The 21220-nt window shown below is 42.8% G+C and overlaps 1 protein-coding gene across 4 annotated transcripts in view; it reads right to left on the bottom strand.

Moving 5' to 3' along the window:
• Positions 1-7631: 7631 nt before the first annotated feature.
• vti1a (vesicle transport through interaction with t-SNAREs 1A) overlaps positions 7632-21220 on the bottom strand; it is a 117993-nt gene continuing 104404 nt past the window's right edge. For all 4 annotated transcript variants that reach the window (XM_061028967.1, XM_061028965.1, XM_061028968.1 and 1 more), the window contains one exon: positions 7632-9153. Coding sequence is in view for 2 of the 4 variants with exons in the window: in XM_061028965.1 (XP_060884948.1) it covers positions 9060-9153 (94 nt within the window). In the remaining 2 variants the exon portion in view is untranslated. The remainder of the gene's footprint in view (positions 9154-21220) is intronic.

Below are 21220 nucleotides of genomic sequence, written 5' to 3'. Positions count from 1 at the left end.
GACTCTGAATATTTGCGTCTGCCCAAATTTTGAGTGAACACTGGACCCTGCATCGAACCAACTTCAACCCTTTACAGTCGCATAGATTAGGCCATAGTACATGTCTATGTTGTGTACCAGTGCTTGTGCTCATGCATGAGCTACTGTACTATGCTGAAACCGACCCCCTCCAACAATGCCAGGGCCAAGGAAGTCGATATGGAGCACTCATATTAGTCAACAATAACTGGACTTTTGGGGTCTAACTTGCTTGGGCAAGGTATGGATTCCCATAGTGCCCATAAATAGCCTGTAAGGAAGGTCCAGATGATTGCTAACAATCTGCTGTTCCTCAGAACGTCCAGAAAAAAAAGTTTTGTTTTGTTTACCTTTAACTTCAAACTAGACTTCATTGAAAGAAGTCCACTCCTACACATATGAAGTATTCACATTCTACCTTTATCTTGGTAAACACACCTAGCAGGGGTTTTCAGAAGCTAAAAGCTCATTTACATTTGTTTTTGCTGCAATGAATAAGACTGGCGTGCATTGCTGTTGTTTTGTACCGACACAGCAAAATGAAGGTTGATGCATATTTGGTTGCCAAAAACAAAGCACAAAGTCCTAAAAACCAGATTGCTGGGTGGTGTGCAGAATTTGCCTGGCGAAGGTCTCAGGACATTTTTTTTCTCTCTCTCCCTGGAGGAGAGTGTGTGAATTCAGCATTTTGATCCCAGAGTGTAATCGAGCGTCTCCTTGTCTGGAGAACCGCTGAGGGATTGAAGCACGATCAATCACCCCTCTCTGGACTGTCCAGCTGTTTTACATGTGGCTGAGTCCAGGCTGCCCACTGGTGGGAACAATGAAGAGAGAAGGCGTGAAAACTTTCACATGGCATGTTTGTGAATGAGGTAGGTTGATGATTTTCTGATCGTGTCAATGAAGCGTGGCATTCGCTTTTACTTTCAGGAGTATTTATTGTGGTGCATTTCAACCTTTAAACAATAAGAAGAAAAGAAAAAAACAACGAAGCCTTGCATGTATTTACGGTGCTGTAAACTCTGGATTTGCTCCAGCTCTTTCTAATAGATTTATTTGTTCTCCACTCTATGGAAAAATAACATACAATCTCATAATCTAATGCGGCATTGTCTCATGAATGGTCCTCAGTTGGGGCAACCTTTGTGGTTCACTTTAACAAGCATGCCAACAGAATAATTAATATGTTTTGACCCCCTCCTACGCCGGTCAAAGAAAAGCCTATAGGCCAAAAGTGTTGTTGGCCTGTTTAGCATAAAATGAGTGTATTAATACCCGGAGACTCAATTATTTTGAAAATAGTTTGCTTGACACTGCAGGTTACGACAAGCTGCCAACTTTAAAGACCTTTAGAGAGAGGCAATGTTGGTTTTGGAACTAATTAAAGATAACAGTATGTCATGGGTTTATTGAAATTCTGTGTAAGAAATGTCTTTAAAATACAGAAATAGAATTTGTGTTGTAATTTATTGACGACTTGTTATGTTTCTGGATATATTTAACATGATGCATTTTATTTAGAATTAAATTATAAACTAAGCAGTGTTACAATCTTGATAGAGCTCACATATCCTATAAACCCTCAATCCTATCACATGAAAAAGCGTTAAGATTGCTATGATTCGGGTTCAATCCCTCCTCTACAGTATGTTAGCTCTTCACTCCAGCCTGGTAGATCCAGGCGATTCTCTTTACCCATAATCCCCCTGCTGACTCCTTCCCCTTTCTCTCACCTGATTAGAATTTCTGCTGTGGCCTCTGGGATTGGACGATTTCAACATATTTTATTTAACTGCTTTTGTAAGCCCTAATATTCAGCAGCTGTGATCTATGGCTGAATTACAATTTTCAGGGTCAAGGAGGGACTTGGCTGTGGAGAAGGGGTAGGTACAACTGCTGTGCTGGTCTGGGGGGGGGGGGGGGGGGATTGTGTGTGTGTGTGTGTGTGTTGGAGGGAGGGAGGGGAGAGGTGAAAGAAAAAGAAAAAAACCGAGAGAAAAGGGGAAGTAAGAATCTCACGAGTTGTCTTTAAAAATGAATGAGAAAATGGGTAATCCCAGAGTCACAGCATGAAAAGAGGGAAAATCAATATGGCCTCTCAGTTCACTGGGGCCCTCACAAGTCCTTGAGATGAACAAAAAGTTGTGCATTTTGTTGCCACATCTATATGTCTCAATAGAGAGGTGTGTGTGTGTTTAAGACTGTGAGTGTGTCTCCTTCTTGTGTGTTTCCAAGGCTGTGAACGAGGATACGAGAATGTGTGCATGTTTTTGAGGATACGTGGTTCAAATTTTGGAGCTTGAGTGCGGGTGTCCATAAATAGTACGCTTCTAAACCACACCAGTGATGTCCCTAAGTCTAGAAAAATGACTTGCAGGACCATCTTTCTTGGAGAAATAGATAAGGACAAAGCAAGATTCTTTTATCTGCCTTGCGCTGCTAGAACGTCACTATTTCCCAAGAGACAGAGGACATCATACAGGTTCTGTAACCTTTGGACCCCAGATTCAATTGACCCCACGCGCCAGCCTGAAACAGGCGCCCTCATAAGAATCCAATTCCACTTCCTGGCCTATGTGGAGAAAAGTGTGCTAGCGAGCTCTGGGATTGGATGCCCTCTCATGAATATTTAATTGCCACCAACCATCTGAGGCGAAGGTTTTGTGGGGGGGGGGGGGGGGGGGGGGGGGGGGGTAGGTAACAGAATGCTGGGGGTATTGCTCTTTCTGTAACCACGAGACAATAACACACATTCCTGTCTTCCCATCATCAAGCATTCCTTCCAACTACCTGCATGTCTAAGAGTTAGGGTAGCTTCACAGCGAATTTGCAAGTGCACACCTTCTCCATCTGTCCATCCGTCCGTCCGTCCGTCCGTCCGTGCACTCACCACCCTTCTCCTCTGAGCTGTCATGCTAAGCGATGCCCTCCCCTCCACCCTCCACCCTCCCCTCCCCCGTTGATTAGCGAGCTCTTCAGTAGCCTGTCATGGCGGATGTGCTCCATCAAAGCTGATCGACTCCCCGTTTTTCCAGAAAGATGTCGCGGGTTATCAGTGCACGCTCAGATCTCCAGCTACGGGAGGAGCGTGACTGGCAGGCCGTCTTTTGAAGACAGTGATTCCTCCACTGATGCCTCCCAGTTGGAAATTTAGAATCGTGTCTGCTAAGACACCATATGCAAAGTAAATTACTGTACAGGGGCGAGCCCGACTAAACCCTCATCTCTTTGAACGTCCAGGCCACTGAGTGTCTTCCGGGCAACCTGGACTCTTTTAGACAGATTCTCACTTTTGTGCTAGTTTTTTTTCTCTTACTATCATTTGTCCACTTTTTAAATACTTTTGCTTGGGTACCAGAAAATAACATGACCTTTACAAATCCACTCCAAAAGCCTTTCATAGTGCACCTACTAAATGTTTATCGGAAAGTATTTTATTTGGTTATCTGTATTCCATTTCTATGTCTTGCTCTGTCTTCATTTCATTAGCCATTCAGTCACGGTAGATGGTGGTTCACCAATATGTCTGGTTCTGCTCATGGTGTCTGCCTGTTAAAAGGCAGTTTTTCCTAGCCAAGTGCTTGCTCATGGTGTATAAATGTTGAGTCTTTTTTAAATTAAAATTACAAAGATAACAGTAGAAATTCTCTATATGTAAAATGTCATAAGATAACTTTTGTTTTGATTTGGAGCTACATAAAATTGAATTGATCAATTGATTGATAAACATATGTAACATCTACTCGGGTACACTCTGCTCCTCATGAAGTTATACACAGTTAGGTCTTTAATTTTGAAATGGCAAAGGGCAAACATCTAAATAGCAACGTAAGCATGCAGCTATAAAACAGCTCCTATTTCTCCATCTCCTCATTATCATGCAAATGACATCGCTGGTTACAACTGTATGTCTTTGTAGTGGTAAAGTGTTAATTTCAGTTCAAAGGCTGTGGCAGTATTCTACAGGGAGGGAGATGGAAGGTAAGATGGAAATGGAGATGGAGGGGAGATGAGGAAGGAGGGGGTGCTGAGTGGTTTAGCCTGGCTCAGCCTGGCTCTGACCCGGCTCTTTGTGTTTCTATTGTCTCCATGGCAAACAGTATTAGAGTGTCTTCTGCACAAGGCTAGCTGTGCCCTTAAAATCAAAAAGGGAGGCAGACGAGGCTGCTATGGACTTGGAAATGTCAGTTCCTGGCTTTACGTCCTAACTTGTTCCCAGTCGGGTCTCTCCCTGAGTGTTATTTTTTTTTTAGGACATGTGTTCAATGGCAGCAAACGGAAGCTGGAGAAGGGAAATGCAAGTTATGACACAGCTTCTTGGTTGCCGAGATCCAGAACTGTTTTAATGACAGACTGTAAACACAGACAATGACAGCGATCACAAAAGTCTTTTTAGTTTAGGAGCGGCTCAGATTCTGATTGGTTATACTAACAGACAAGATAACCTGCTGATCCTGGAAGAATGAGTCATAGTGACATTACCGCAAAGAGATATTTGTGCATACTGACAAATCAACATAACCTTTACACCAGGAACTCCAGTTCCACCTCCTCCACAGGGGGACACATCCTGCATGCACATGCACACAAGCATCCATGTATGTATGACTGTAGCCCCTGTGACTTCCTCAAATAATGGGGGGCATTGTCATTTCTTTGTGAGCACAAACACCATTAAAACGGTCGACGGCACTGATGGGGGCGAGAGAAAAGACAGATAAAGGGCCGAGGAGAGAAAGAAAGCCATTCTGCTAGGACGGGTGGCGTGTACAAGCGGGGAACATGGCTCCTCTTCTAACAGACATACAGTGGAGCGTGTGTGTCGTTTTATTGAAGGGGCGTCCACCATACGTGTGTGTGTGTGTGTGTGTGTGTGAAATCAAACAGTAGAAGATTCATTGTACTGCTCAAACAGTGCCATTGTGTTTTTTTCTTTTCTTGGAGAGCTGTTGTTGCAGGGCCTTCTTTAATATGTGGCTGTGTGGTAGGGGGTGGCAACATCGTGGACACTCCTGGAGATGAAGCGCCCACCCTCCTGTTGTGATCCCACCACTGGGGCTGTTTATCCCGTTTAAGGCCCGCCCCTACGCCGGGGGGACAGACAGCTGAAACAACGCTTGTCACAATCCCTTGTGGTGGTAAATGGCTGACAAACATCAGGCTTTTTTTTTTTTTTTTTGTAAATGGTGGTGCTTCACAGAGGTTCCTTGTTGAGGAACCCTTTTTTTTTTTTTTGTTGTTGCTTTAATGTAAACCTACTGGAAAAGATCAGTGAGAACAGGAGTTACCGCTGAGCGAGACACGAGGGGATGATAGGCGGTCTGACGCAAGATGGCGGTGCAAAGTAAAATCACACTCTGCTGATGAAGAGAGAAGACCAAAACCATCCATATCACAACACTTGATTTATCATTACTACATTACGCGAGGAACTGAATGTGATTCAGGTGGAAATGTTTCAGCTCTCACTGGGCAGCGGGAAAAGCGGACGTGGTTTGAAAAAAAAACGAACAGGGACGCCAAAAGACTCAGGAGAAGTCGGAGAGAGAGTTTCAAAATCACTTTCAGACATCATATAATTAACTGCCCCCCCCCCTTCTCTCCTGGTGTCTGTATGGAAGACACAGCTCCAGTCACTTAAGGAGGGTTAACACCCGTCTAAATTAAATATTAAAAGGTGTCTGTACCTGCTGCTATTGTTGCCCCTTGGAATAAGATATAACCTATTTTTGACAAGTTTTCATCCTCAGCCTTCTGCGGAGAGACGCTTGTCGAAAACCAAATCAGCAGAAAAAAAGGGGGGTGGTGGTGGTGGTACTGAGGCGTTGGGTGGGGTGGGGGGGGGGGGGGGGGCACTGATGAATAATCTAGTTCAAATTCCAACGACACCCCCGCTCAGAGAAAGGGAGGTAAAGTAAGGTATGAGAAGAGAGAGAGAGAGAGAGAGATGGACAGGTGGAGAAAAGGAAAAGGATGGACAGAGGAGGGGGAGATAAAAGCTGAGGGGTGGGGTGGGGGGGGGGGGGGGTAGTGAGGGATGAGTAAAAAGGAGAAAAAAAAGAGGGGGAAAAAGGGAGGAGTGGCAGATGACAGCCGACGTCTGCCAAGGTATCACATGACGGTGCTCCTGTTTAAATAATAAAACGGGACGAAGGCTCTAAACAAATCGTTATCTTCCCACCTCCATGCATTCAGCCTTCCCTCTGCCCCTCCCTCGCTCTCCTCGCTTTTAAAAACTTGTTTTAATGCCATTTCTTAATGAACATAATAGCTCGGCGCTAATAATGAAAAGAAAATAAAAACATCTAAAACGCGGAGGGGCCCCCGAGTTGTCGCCGGCGCTCAATTATTTCCTTGTCAAGTGGGTCTGTTTTTAATGAGGCCCTGTGGGACTGACGTCTGTCAGTCAGCCCTGACTTTTTGACACCATTACAACTTCAAATAGAAGCCGCCGCCACGCTGCCTTCCACCGCTCGCTCGCTAGCTACTGCTCCGCTCATCTGACAGGCTGGGAGGGGGGGGGGGGAAGGGGGGGGAGGACAGGGAGGAGGAGGAAAGGTGGCAGGAGAGGTAGCGAGAAGGGGGGTACAAGAGGGAGAGGAGGAAAGAGAGACAGAGAGAGGGAGAGGGAGAGGGAAAAAAAAAGAGAGCACATCAGCACGTAGGTAGGCTACACAGACACACACAGACACACACACACACACACACACACACACACACACACACACACACACACACACACACACACACACACACACACACACACACACACACACACACACACACACACACACACACACACACACACACACACACACACACACACACACACACACACACAGACACAGACACAGACACACACACACACACACACACAGTGCACTGGGTGAAAAAACAATCAACGAGGGTCATTATCAGATGAGGTTTGTCAAACTGCCAGGGATTTCAGCCCTTCCACCCCCCACCTCTACACTTCCTTGTTCACTTCCTTCCTTCCACTTCCTTCCTTCCTCTTCCTTTCATTATTCCTTCACTTTAATGATAAGTCTTGGTGGGTCGGCCCCGCATGGGACGGTCAGAGGCATGCTATTTTGTCGGCCATTAATTTGAGGCTTTGAAGCAGACGGCGGCGCTGCGGCTGCTGAGGGCCTGTGAAATGATGGTTGGTAGGAGGGGGGGGGGGGGGGGGGGGGTGTTTGGGGGCTCACCAACCAAGACACCCCCGCATCTCGGAAAAATGGAGACCGTGGCCCTGAAACAGAATAGCAAATGTCCTCGTTGGGAACCACCACGCCAAGCACACTCCAATACTCCACACCTCCATGTGTGTAAGTGTGTGTGCGTTCGTGTCGTGTACAGGACCTCATTCATGTATCAAACTTCTGAAAAATCCTCCAAAGATGCTCTTAAATGTAGATTATTCCACCCCCCCCCCCACCACCCTGAAGAATGGCTTTCCCCTGAAGAATGTAACAGCAGAAAACTCACACGTTTTTTTTTCAAACACCTGTAAATGTATCACATCATCAGTCATCACACAGATAAACACAGAAAACGAGAACTGAAGCACAATCTTCAGAACGTGACAAGAGAAACTGAGCAAAACATACAAGTTCTAAAACAAGTTAAATCCATTTATAAGAACAAAAAATAAATCGTTAAGACACTACACTTGAAATCCACATGTTTGAGTTGGTCCTGGTGAGCAGTCTGCGTGAAGTCTAAAAACTTCAATCAGAAAAACATGTTGCTAATGTTAAATCAGATAGCCATTTATCTTTTTTTTTAATTTTTTTTTTTTAAATACAGTTCAAGCACAGAAACTTTAATGGAAAACTCATTGATGCATTTATAAATAAATAGAAACAGAATCACTTGTACTGAGATCAAACCACTATACATGATGTAGATTTAAATGTTAGTAAATACAGTATCATATCTTTAATTATGAACAATGAGAGCTATGTGTAAAAAGTCTACAGGAATGAGGTGTGGGAGTCAGTTCTGGACGTGCAGGGGCGACCTGGAACGATGGCTATAAAGCCTGTATTGACTTACTATAATATGTGCTGTGCTCTAAAGTTTAGTTCTGTCTGTTTTTGTAGTCAAAACATGAAAGAGTAGACTTTCTGTTTTAAATCTTAGAAACCTTCCTAAAATGTTTCCTGAAAATGAACCTCCCTGCTCTTAATGAAACAAACAACATTTTTTACCTTGATTGACTGAACTGACCTCAAACTTGTTACATGCGTCTTCTCTCTTCTCTCATTTCTTTCAGGCTCTGCCGAGCGTTTTCTTTTTAAGGAGTGTGAACAGCATTTCTCATCATGAAGGCACTGTCCTCTGTGCTGTGTAGGGGCTACATGAAGAAGAATCTTTTCGTTACAGATGCTCATAAATACTACAGAATGTGTGTCTACTTTTGGTGTTAGTAACAAGCACAGTGTGGGGCTGCCAAACTATGACTGTCACTCAAATAAACATGTGCAAAACACTCTTATACCACTCCTTCTCCGTCTCAAATGCACACATACATCCCTCTATAACATTTGACCAACCCCCAATACTGGAAGAATCAATCTACGTACCGAAATCTGCATTGTGTAGCAAAAAAAGAAAAACGTAACGTAAAAGAAGACAGAAAAAACAAACGGTTTTGTTCACCAGGGTATAGGATGGGCTGCGAAACCACACAGAGGACAACGCTGTGAACAATATGAACTATCATAAAATGATCTCCCCATCTGGAGATGCAAGTTAGAGCCTGACAGACAGAGGGTTGAACTGAGAAAATATAAGAGACAGAAAAGGAAGTAGAAAAATAGGGTAAAAGAGAAAGAAAGAGCAAACAGGAAAAGGAGAAAGAGATGGAAAAAAGCTCCCTGTCAGGCTTTGGAAACATTGATTCATGGGGACCATTTGTTCTAATTACAGCAGAGCAACGCTTTTGTCGCTATTAATCACGGCTGTGTGTGTTTGTATTTGTGTCAGTGGGGAGCGAGTGTGAGTATGTGTGTATATATGCGTGTGTAGGGCGTAGATCAGTGGCCTCGCAGATTGAAATAGATGGCCAGGATGATGGTGAGAAGGAGGATGGCTCCGAGGATGAAGACCAGGACACGGTTCTGGATGATCCTGCAGAGATAGAGAGAGACGTAGAAAGAAAGAGAGAGAGAGAGAGAGAGAGAGCAAAAGATCAGGCAGGGTTCACAGAAGTCATATTGTGTCTGCAGAGAAAAATAAAACACGTAAAACAGTCACATGTTTATGTGTTAACTAAATGACCAGCAATCAACTGGAGCCTGATCGTGTTTAATAGCTACCATAAGGTCTGCATGCACGGTATTTATTGGTATACAATCACTACCATGGGAGCGTAAAAACACAATATTTTCTGAAAGCTGAAAGGCTTTTTTCAGTAAATGTGACACAGTTCTTCTGACTTGCATACACACGTATCCTCGGTAAAAATGTCTCTCTGACGTGTGGTACGCATGCTGACATAGAAAACAGAGCAAAACACTTATAAACAAGCATGACATGCATAAATAAGTTCGCACAGCCTCTAAAACTTTATTTGCACAATAAGGTGGAAAAAGTGGCTCAGTGGTTTCCTGGAGGTAATAAAATCACTGAATTACCGATGGAATTTGCAATAAAAAGACTCACTCTTTTGCACATTTAAAATTCTCCCACTGTGACCTAAGTAAACCTGACAAGAGGGGGCTTTGAAGAAAGAAACACACAGGAGAGAGAGAGACGCAGAGAGAGAGGTAGTGGGTGCTGGTGTGCAGAGGAGTTACAGGCCTTCGCATCAAGAGTGGGAGCAACTCATCTCGTGTGTGTGTGTGTGTGCGCTCCTTCAAAGTTTGTACCTCCACGCATGCACAGACAGCGACACAAACACACACAAACGAGCGAACCCTCCGCTGCCCCTGACAAATGAGAGAATTATCACATTTGCTGACATGTGGAGGGGGGAGGCAGAGAAAAGGAGGGTGGTGGGGGGGGGGGGGGGGGGGGGTGCACACTGTCCACTTCTCTAAGCAGGAGATGAATAGCCCATGCTGTGGCCATTTATCACTGGGGAGGTGGGGGGGTTGGCTGGCTGCTCAGTCACCCTGCTACCCTCTAAACCCCTCAGCCTGAGCCTGACACACCGGGCGAGCTCCAGTCCAGCAGCTCGGACCTGCAGTAGCCACAAATCGCCACTTAGCTGGTAAAACCCAAAGCCATGGAAGACAGGACAACAGAAATAAAACACTGCACACTGTTGTTATGTATCACAGCGGTGCTTTTATGCTTACGTCTTTGTATTTCCTGTGTGTGTGCCTTTTTTTTTTTTTGTGCCTACATCGTACAACTTATTTAGCACAAAGGACTCCACAGACACACTCCAAAACACACATTTATACCGACTGCTGTATGGAGGAGACTGTTATAGAAGCTTTCTAAAAGCTATAACCACTTGTTATGTGTCTTTAGCAGTGGCCTTTTCTGGGGGATGTAGACCGGGGCCCGTGAAATCTGATTGGCCACCCCATAAGCCTTAACTATGCTCGGCTATCTGCACAATCAGAGGTGGGACTTATGTTCAAATCAACTTATCAGGCTGTGTTGCTTTTGTGACATTTGGATTTAAAAAAAAAATAAATTCTGTTGGTATTTTGTACAGAGACTTTTTGGGTTACATTCTTCTTCTCGGGTCTTTAAAGAATTAAGCATGGACGATTTTTAAAGTGCTACTTGTTGTGTTATTTTTATTGATTTATTACGATAACTTAACTTAAGTAGTTGGGGCAGAAAATGTAATGCCCCCCCCTGCATAAGTCAGGACCCCCGTTTTGCTGCAGTAGTCCAAAAACTTTAGACATGCTCCTGGTCCTTTCAGAAACAAAACTTTCTAATAACACACTTTAATGCTCTGAATGGATAACACCAGAAAGATCTCACTAGACTAACTACTGCTTGCACTGTAAGTAGTACTGCCTGATAAGTAGACAGTTTATCCTTGAATAAATGCATATTAACATGACAGTGTTATGGGTGCTATGAGTCCAGTCTTTAACCAGGTTTGAGCCTTCATAAAGAGAAAAAAAATGTAATGAAATACAATATGTGCCCACATGTCTGTGTTGTGGGAACAGTATAAGAGAAGCCATGATAGGCGAGCGCAATCGTGGTGTTTGGATGAGCAGCTGGGGAAACGATCCCACTGAAACACTAATCAGAGCATACTAAGCAAGGCCACATCTTCCCCCATTAATTGACATTCATTATTTAGAATGATTATTTATCCAAGCCAAATACCCAGAGGAGGTGCTTGTGTGTGTGTGTGTGTGTGTGTGTGTGTGTGTGTGCGTGTGCGTGTGTGTGTGAGTGTGTGAGTAGGATCCAGATTGCCTTGTGTTGTTACTTTTCAGTTAGGGGGGAAAAAAAGGGAGGGTGACTCGAGGCCTGGGGGTTGAAAATGAATAGGAAGTTAGTTTTTATCCCACTGGGTGAGGAGGCCTTATGTTGTAAAAAAAAAAAAAAAAAAAAAAAAAAAAAAAAGAAGAATTGCATTCACTACAAGGAGTCTGATTTGGTGGAAAACAATGCTGAGTAACTTCAAACACTTAAATGTTCAAAGCAGTAAGGAAAATGACAGCGCCGTGATTCAAGAGCTACTTCTCTGGGGACAGATATTTTCAAAAATACCTACTTTGACCTAAACTGATTCTCTGCGCACCAATCTAACACAAACACGTCTTGAAGTGTAATGTAAAGTAGCTGATCTTATTTGTGGCACTCACGCAGATGTTTGATACAAATTTAGCACTGCCCAGTCAAAAACTTTCATCAGCTGAAGCAGAAATAAAATTAAGGTTAAAATCTTATCTCGCTACAAATCTAACTCTGAAGTATGACGCTCGCTGTTCTCGCTGTGAGGAAACATAATAGGGCTTTACCAGCACTCGTAACCTCACACATCTCTTTTCATAAGCTGGCAATAATTCAACAGATCTGGTGAAGGTTATGAATCAAGGGTCACCTTTGACCAGAGGACCTGTATGCACACATATACACACACCTGTGCTTAATAATCCAGGCAGACAGACTGGGAGGAGTTAGTCATTATTTATTCTAGCAATGTTTGGATTTATCTGAACACATTGACACTTTAAAAAGCCACAGTCTTTTCCTATGACCGCCTGAGGACTAGGGGTGGGTCTAAATAACGCTAAGGCATTATATACAATCATCCTGATACGTGTGATACAATTATTGTATCGCTGGTGCCAACTATTGATGATTTAATTCAAACAGATACAGCGCTCTTAACAGATTTCCCCGCAAATTTGACTCACAGCGTCACCACTTAATGACAATTGAAGGTAGTGCTTATGACATAAATGAAGGTAAGGTTGAAGTTAATTGGCAAAAGAAGAAGTAGACAGCGGGATAAAGGAAGAAGAGGAAAATGACAGCGGGATAATGTCAGTCAGCAGTGAAAAGGAGTTTAGAGATGAAGCATGATAGGAGGTGAAAATGACACAAAGTTGCAGTGAATAAATACCTTAACCTGCACTTTACCTTTATAGGGGAGAGGATATTGTGATGTATGATTTTATGATGGTCTTGCGTGTATCAAACTTCACAGAAACACTGTGTTGTGATACTATCGTTACGATGGGCCAGGCAACGTATCGTACCGTACCGCCCTCCTTTTCGACACACAAAAGATGTGACACCAGAATCAGACACCATAGAAAATGAACTCTCGGTGTTAAATAGGTAAAAGGACCGATTATAAAATCATTTCATCATCTCCTTCTTCTCTTCGTTTGTCATTTACAAACACTATAAAAGGAAAAAATCTCATGGGATAGAAAAGTGTTCATAAATCTAAGGAAAAAATAATTGGTTTCCTATAACTGGAAGATTTCATCGACGCATGTATATTCAGTCTCCAGCTCAGAAGACAAATGAGCTTCTAAAGAGAAAAATAAAACGTTTTAGTTTTAGCATCAATTCTATAAGCAACAAAAGTAGTGAAAGTACCCCACAAAAAAAAAGAACCCACCTCCAAACCCCATCAAAAAAGAAATAAGACAAAAAAAAAAAATCCCCCAAAATTGGGAGGTATGAGAGTGAAGAACATGGTCTTCCTCTGCCGTGTGGTTGATCCCGTCCTGACACGTGGCCAGACAGAACAGAACTTATCAAACCGGATCCATCCTCCAGCTTTGACACTTGACATAGAGGTGGGGGGTGAGATGTGTGTGTGTGGGTTTGTAGAAGGAGTGTGTAATGCACACAGCACACGTACAAGTGTGCAGAAGGAACGCTGACCCACGTACACACTCCCCGACACGCACACAAACACAGTCTGAGAAGGTTAAGCTTCACCCTGCTATCCAGAGTGATACTATGATCCTTAAGTCTAAGTCTCTGACCACAAACAAACAGAACAAAAACAAACAGATAACTAATAAATAAATAAATAATCTATATGCAGACGGATCAGCAGTTCTTCTAAGTTAGATGCCAGCCAATGACAGCACACAATACTGGCTGCATGTTAGAAAAAGATAGAGAGATAGAGAGAGAAAGGGGGGGGGGGGGGGGGGGAGAGAGAGTCAAAATGATGAGTGCAAAAGAGTGAGAAAAAAGAAAACAGGAAGGAAGGAAGGACAGAAATGGACAAAAAAAGCAGCTGAGTGAAAAACAAGATAAAAACAGGTGTAGAGAAACAGAGAGAGTGAGGAAAGAAAGAGAACGATGGGAAAGAGAGAACTACAGAGACAGAGAGACAAGGGGGGAGAGAGAGAGAGAGACAGAGAGAGGAGAGTCCGTTTACCCGGGGAGGCAGAGCTGGAGGAGAGGCTCCTCCGAGACAGATGAAAATAATGAGGACTTTTCTGTCAGGAAAGATTTACAAAATCGTACCAGTGTTATTAAAATTTAAAATCTCCCGTTTTTTTTTTTTTTCCTTTTTCTCCCTTCCCACCCTCTTCCTCCCTCCCTCTCTTCCTTCTCCCTGTTTTTTTCCCCCTCCTCTTCCAGCAGCACAGCCTTATTACCAGCTCTAATGAGCACCAGGATACACCTCAGCTGTGTGTGTGTTTCCGCATTGGTGTGTGTGTGTGTGTGTGTGTGTGCGTGTGTGTTGGGGTCCATGCAGGTCCCTTGGCGCCTGCTCCATCAGTGCCCCAGATTCCCCAGTCCCTTCAGTGACACACACACACACACACACACACACACACACACACACAAAACACACAAGGGTGGGCATGGAGACACACACTGACACACATGCAAACACAGAGATGACACTCATAGGTAGCTGGACATGCATACACACAAACACACATCTCTCAGACAGACATATAACACCCCCTGACCCAAAACAAAAACAGTCTCAGTCAGACAGACTGAAGCAGATAGGCCCAACCCACCTTAAAACACACACACACACACACACACATAAACACACACTGTCTGAACTGAGAACAAACTTAGCAGCAGAGTTACATCTCTCAGGCCCTCCCCGATCCCTCCTCTTTTCACTAGTAGACCAATAAAATAAAAATCAATGGCTGTCTGAGCCATTCTTACTCTCCTCCCTCCAAACCCTGGGAATATATACAGCATGGGAGAGGGGGGGAGGTGGGGGAGAGGGGTTGGGAGGATTGGGGGGGAGTCAGGGAGGAGGGAGGGAGGGAGGGAAGGATCAATGTGCTCACAAATGGTTTGAGTGATGGACACGGAGGTGGATCGCTGTGAGGGGTAACTCCTAACTAATGCATCGACTTGTTATCACAAACTAATACAAATATATGTTTCATTGTGGGAGCACGAGCGCGCGCGCACACACACACACACACACACACACACACTTATCGGTATTTTTCTGGGGCGCACACGGATAAAAACCTGCCATATAACACAACCATGCGCCAAAACAAAAGGGGAGCTGGGTCGAGCGAAGAAAGGTGAGAAACGTGCGACGCTTCAATCAAGTGAAAGAAGAACGAGGAAGAATGAGGCAGAACGTTTCAGGACAATCACATCGGGGTTCATGTTGCTCTGCAGAGATAATGACTTGACCTGTTTGTTGGGAGAGATCTGATCCCGCCACGCATGTTCCGCCTATTGTCCCCAAGGGGGTGTTCAAGATAAGTGATGATTTCTGAAACACACACACACACACACACACACACACAAACACACACAAACAACTCGAGTGGGTCTTTAATTGAAATCTGTTTGCTGTAATTATTTAACTACATTCCCAAACATTATGGGAATTCCCAAAAGGCAAACAACATTTTCTGCCAGACTATGTACCTTATAGTCTGGCAGTAATCACATATACTGTTAATAAGGGCGTAGACTAAAGATTGGTGTCCATGGAAACAAAATTGGATTCATGCTTTAACATGATGTTATTATTTTATTGTTACATAAAGCAAAATATTACTGAAGGATTAAAAAAAAGGAATTCTGGTTGATTCTATCACTCCAACAACTGATTGACAGACAGACTAAAATTCTTCTTCTTCTCATTCATTGATGTGTTTGATAGTGTGGAAGGTTTGAAGTGTAAAAATACTTATGTAAAAAATGTTTATATTTATGACTTGTAGAGATGAAACATCAGAGCTGCAGCCTACATTAATTTTCAGTATTGATTAATCGGATGATCTTTATCTCAAGTTCAATAGAACAATATCAAACTGATAGATGCCGTTGCTATTTGAAACAGTCTCAGCCTCTTGTCTTTTTCTTTTAAATCTGAGGAACTACCAAACAACGTCAGTAAACTCAACAAAATACGTCTAACACAAACACAAGCAGCCAGTTTTTAAATCTAAAGAGTTTGGGATGGTTAAGGGTGGTGAACATAAATTAGCTGTTATTCCATCCACTCATCAATTTCTTCACCGGTCTTTGAAGTTGAATTAAAAACTTTCAATTCCCTTTAAACTGTTTGCGTTCAGGAGCTTTAGATCCGTTGTCATTTCACAGTTCTTCCCCAGAAATTGAATATTCTGCAAATTCTAACATACAAAGTAACCTGTTCTTTTCTCAAACCTTTAACAAAGTATGAAACCCATTCCTTGATTTTTTTTTTTTGTTGAAATTATTGATCTCTAAAAAGTCGCAGACCTTTTATTGACCTGTATCGGCTACATTATTTTTTCACAACAGAGAAAACTGACATAAAAGATGAACAGGGTTTTTTTTTTATTTGTAGGACGTGGTCTGAACAGAGTACTTCATGTCAGTCTGACTTTCTCTCTCTCGCTCTCTCTCTCTCTCTCTCTCTCACTTTACTCCCTCTCTTTCTGTATCCAGCTTGATACAGGAGAACAGCACCGGGGCTCTACAGGTTCATCCATTTTTTATTTGGCGGCTAACAACCCCGGCCAGCAGCAGCTGCAGCAGCAGCAGCAGCAGCCTAGACTGGGACCCAGCTCTCTCCCAGAAAAGTGTTGCAAGGAGAGAGGAAGGATGGAGAAAAGGAGGGAGTAGAAAGTGGGAGGAAAATTCAGCGTGGGAGGAGAGTGTGTGTATGCAAGAGTATGTGAGACATAAAAAAAAAAAAAAAAAATGGAAAGAGAGAGAGAAGGGGATGGAGAGGGAAATGGAAAATAGGCAGAGTGGGTGAAGGAGAAAGAGAAAGACAGAATACATTTCAACTGTGTCTGGAATTTTTACGAACTTTCTTTGCCGGAAGCGATTTGAGGGAAGCTGCTGAAGCTTCTGCTCATCCTGTTGTGATGTTCAGGTGGCTTTCTGAGTCTGCCTGGTTACCTACCTGAGTCCTCAATGTCCGTATACTGTATATATCTATCCTCCTATGTGATTTCTTTTTGCTCCCTCGCTTGGACATTCAGTCCCTTATTTGGTTCTGATTTTCCACTCCCTTTTTTCGACTTGATTTCCTGTTTCTACTGCTCTCACTCTTGCTGGAGGGTGGAAGTCAACATACTTTTTTTTTTTTTTTTTTTACTTTGTTTGCTGTTTATAGCCTACAGGAGAATGTATAACCAATGACTTTAGTTTTGAAGGTAGATCATGAGCTTGTTCTAGGCTTCTAACCAGCTCCATGTTTAATATTTGCGATTTAAATACTAAGGACCTCTCAATCAGAAAATGACATCAACTAAAATTACTAGATTATTTATCTGTCTCTGCAGCATAGTATCAAATTTAAGCCAAAACAAAAGTATGAAGATGTAACATAATAGAGTTATATTTTTTGTATGTACATCTGTTTTAATTTAACAAAAAGGTAGACAATGGAATAAATATCCAATAGGCTGCACTGATACAGTCTGGATATTTGAGCTAATTTTAATCTAATTTGGGAGTATTTTAAACAATCACTGGGTGCAGTTGCCTTTTCAATCTAATGTGGTTACTGTCAAGTTTGGCTTAAAACAAAAAGAAATCTGTATCCATTACTAACTCTTCCATTCTCATCGTTTGTTGCAGCTTTGCTCACTTCTCAACAGTCCAGAATCTACTGAGAAAAATAATACAACTATTTGTTCAGCTTAGACTTTGCTTTGGGATTAGACGTAATATTCCTATACCCTGATATCATGACATTCCTCCCCATTTCTCCTCTCTGCTAAGATTTCCCAAAACACAAAATCCCCCTTGTATACACAGCGCGAGGGCCAGGGGCCAGCTGCAGATCCGATTACTGGCCGTGGTGAAAAAGGGCGTAACACTATCCATTAGGGCTGAAGGCCTCCAAAGCGATGATGTCCACAAATTTTTTATTGTTTGTTCAGTATTGAAATCTCATTAAAGCACATAAATCATGTATGCACACGACGGATGATTTTTAAAGGGAAGGAAAAGGGAACGAGAAAGACAAAAGAAAGCGTCAAAGTGGAGCTGGGATGCCTAGGGAGCATAAGACACCTGAGGCGATGGTTAAAGGCATCTGCAAGCTTTGTTACGAGCACGATATAGTGACAGAGTTTGGAGGAAAAAAGGCTGCTTATAGGCATCACACAATGTTTCTTTATCTAATTAATGCACAGGTTTTTCCTCATATAACTTTCCAAAGAGTGTTTTTTATTGTTTTTTACTTTAACAAAAGATACTAAGATTTTTTTTGATTCCATTAGCATTCAGGTCGGGGAAGCACGGCGTGATTCATTCACAGTCTGACACCTAAAACAAACTCTGCTGTTGTGAAATTTGACCTGACTTGATATCAAGCTTATGATATGCCTGTACTAGCAATAAGTAAAAGAAAACTATCACAAGATTACAAAAGACTACAAAAATGGTGTTTAAAACAACATTCAAGATGGGTTAATTGATAAAAAAAAGAAGGAAAATCTATCTCCCTTTAAAGTCTTTCCAAACATTAAGTAGTACAGATTGTTTTACATAAAAGTGGAGATGACAGCAATTAGAATTTGTCCCCAATAGTTTCATTTCGAGTGCTTCCCTTAAACCGCTTTCTGCTCCAAACAAATCCATCCATCAGACAGATGCTTTTTAAACTCTCTGGGTCCAGAAAGATGTCTGTTTAGGATTCCGCGACAAAGACGCGATGAGGATATTAGTGTTTACGTCTGAGTCCTTTTTATTAACTGGTAAGGAAGCTTCCCGCGTGGTGTTTGTTTGCCATTTTAAACCAACTCTCCAAATATTTGCTTCAAGTCCCGTGTGGTTTTTTAAGGCTCTGCATCCTGTGTCTCCAGATATACGGCCGATGTTGCAACATTGCCCACAAGCATGCACACAAACACATCCAAGCACGGAACATACAAGCACACACGCACACACACGCACGCATACACACACACACACACACACATACACACCCACACAAGCTGACCTACGTCTTATACAAATGTACAAAGAGCTTGCACTGGCCAAACACAACTGTGTTTTTGCCTGCAAACATTCCTATACATGTGACTTAAAGAAATAAAACATCCTTTAAACAACTTCTATATTGTATGATAAAGTTTGTTCACATCTCCCAACAGAGGGAATCTCTGCTTGTCTCAGATTCCTATGAATACAAGAGAAAAATACTGGTCAAACAAGCATGTGTAATATGTAAGCAGATTTTGACTTCCAAAGTTATTAGATAGCAGAGTAAGTTTTGCCCCGCAATGAGAAAAAAACATTTTTCCTTTTTCTATATTTGGTCTGCACATATCGTGGTATTTTTGAATTGCATATCTGTAAAGAGTATTTAATACTAATAGAAGTATAGAGCCTAAAATCTCCTTTGCTACACTGAAAATAAAACACTTTTAATATATGTGGATATTTAGGCTGAGAGGATTCCAAGGGTTTTAAAGTCAAGTTTGCATATCCATCTGCAGACTGTCAAGACTGCAGACTGTCAATGCCCCAGTTAAGCAAAAAGAACAAACTATTTCTTGAACTTGACCTCGTGACCTTTAGGCCACCCTTGCCCCTTGCTCTGCCATGCAGGTATGAAACAACTGAGTCAGCCAAAGGTCACAGTGTCAGAGATTGGGTAAGGAAAACTTTGCACATGTGTGTGTCTGACTCAAGCCGAGCTTTGAGCGAAATGTGCGAAGACTTCAGAAGCGCGCCTGGCAATCTGGTGTGAAATAACACTGATCAATTAAGGATTATGTGAACCATCGAGTCCGGCTTGTTAGGACACGCAGGTACATGTTATCCAACAGGTAAGCTGAGCATAAAGAGAGAGAGGAGGAGACAGGGAGGGAGAGAGAATGTAGGGCTATAATGTCATCCCACAACCCCCCATTTGACACTACAAGGGAGGCTTTAGTCAGTCTAAATAATCCATGCTGTTCCATTAAATTTGCAGACTAGCTTCCCTAGTCTCTGTCTCAGCTGAGAGAGGAAAGAGAGGAATGGAGTGATGAGAGAGGGGAGTTAGATAATGGTTCAGAATCAACTGAAGAAACAGTTTCTTACATGGATAAATCACTATTTAAATTATCTTAAAAATTGAATAAAACATGGTTTATATGGAGGAGGAAACATATAGGGGGGGGGGGGGGGGGGAATTGAAGAGCAAGTTCAAAATTTCAGTGTGAAACTGATTTCCTCACGATTACCTTCAAATATTTCTCCCCTTCCACAAACTCGTGAGAGAGAAGCACTTTCCCTGTGTGGGGGGAAGCCACCAGTGTGACGAGGATTGTTGCAGTAACAGAGTTATTGACTTGTTGCTCCTGCTACATTTGCTTAGTTCTCTGGAGGCCCGATCAATAGACTCAGGGCTCTGAAGCCAAGCTAATCAGGGCCTGCAGCCATATGGGGTCAGCCTTCTGCGAAAACACATGAAAAGAAAAAGATGGGAAGGAGGGGGGAAAAGAAGCGGAAAAGCATGTACAGAAAGGGGGAAACTGAAAAAGAAGAAAAAGCACGGGGGCAAAACGATGACAGCTTGAGTTAATAGATAGAAAAATCTCTTTTTAATTTGTTTATTTTCCCTCCACAGCGCGAGGTAAACTCGTGTGGCAATTCACACTCTCTTCCTCGGCAGCCGTGTGGGCGTGAGGCACCATGAGAGATGCAGATTGCTGCTTCACCTCTGCTTTTCCTGTGAACTGTGGTTCAAAAAGTCAAGGGGCATCTGGGCTGCTCTGGGACTTTTGGAAAATGCAAGAGCCAATCCATATTTGCAGAATCCAGTTGCGAGATCTCAAGGGGATCGGAGGTGCTTAACATAGATGTGGAAGGAGGGAGTCAATCTAAAGCATGTTAACGTGATTATTTGGAAGGGGATTCAAAGGCGAAGGTTCAGAGAAACGGTGTCAAATAAATTATTTCTAATGACGCAACATGCTAGGAGTTGTGAGCATCACAAGACAGGATGTTCCTTCAGATTTTGAGACTTTTGGAAGGCTAACAAACATAGAAATATAGCGCATTAGGGCAATAATGGCTGTATATTCTGTTTGCGATTGAGCAGATTTACTTGTTCACATTGGTCCTCATGAGATCCTGAGCTGTCCATCGAGTCCCTTGAATCATCTCCATCCCTACTTTCTGCACATCACAAGCCCACTATGGAATGCCATGGCAAATTCATGGGGGAACTGTCCATTAAAAATTAATGATCAAGTTGAGCGATGGGGGTTTCTCTCAGTTTTTTTTCTTCTTGGTATCTATGGTCACTGCTGCGCTAAGAGACTTCCTGCGAGAAATAAAACCAAAGAGTAAAAGA

Source organism: Labrus mixtus, chromosome 21 (assembly GCF_963584025.1).
Source record: "Labrus mixtus chromosome 21, fLabMix1.1, whole genome shotgun sequence".
Taxonomy (NCBI): domain Eukaryota; kingdom Metazoa; phylum Chordata; class Actinopteri; order Labriformes; family Labridae; genus Labrus; species Labrus mixtus.
This window is presented reverse-complemented; position numbering and strand designations above follow the sequence as displayed.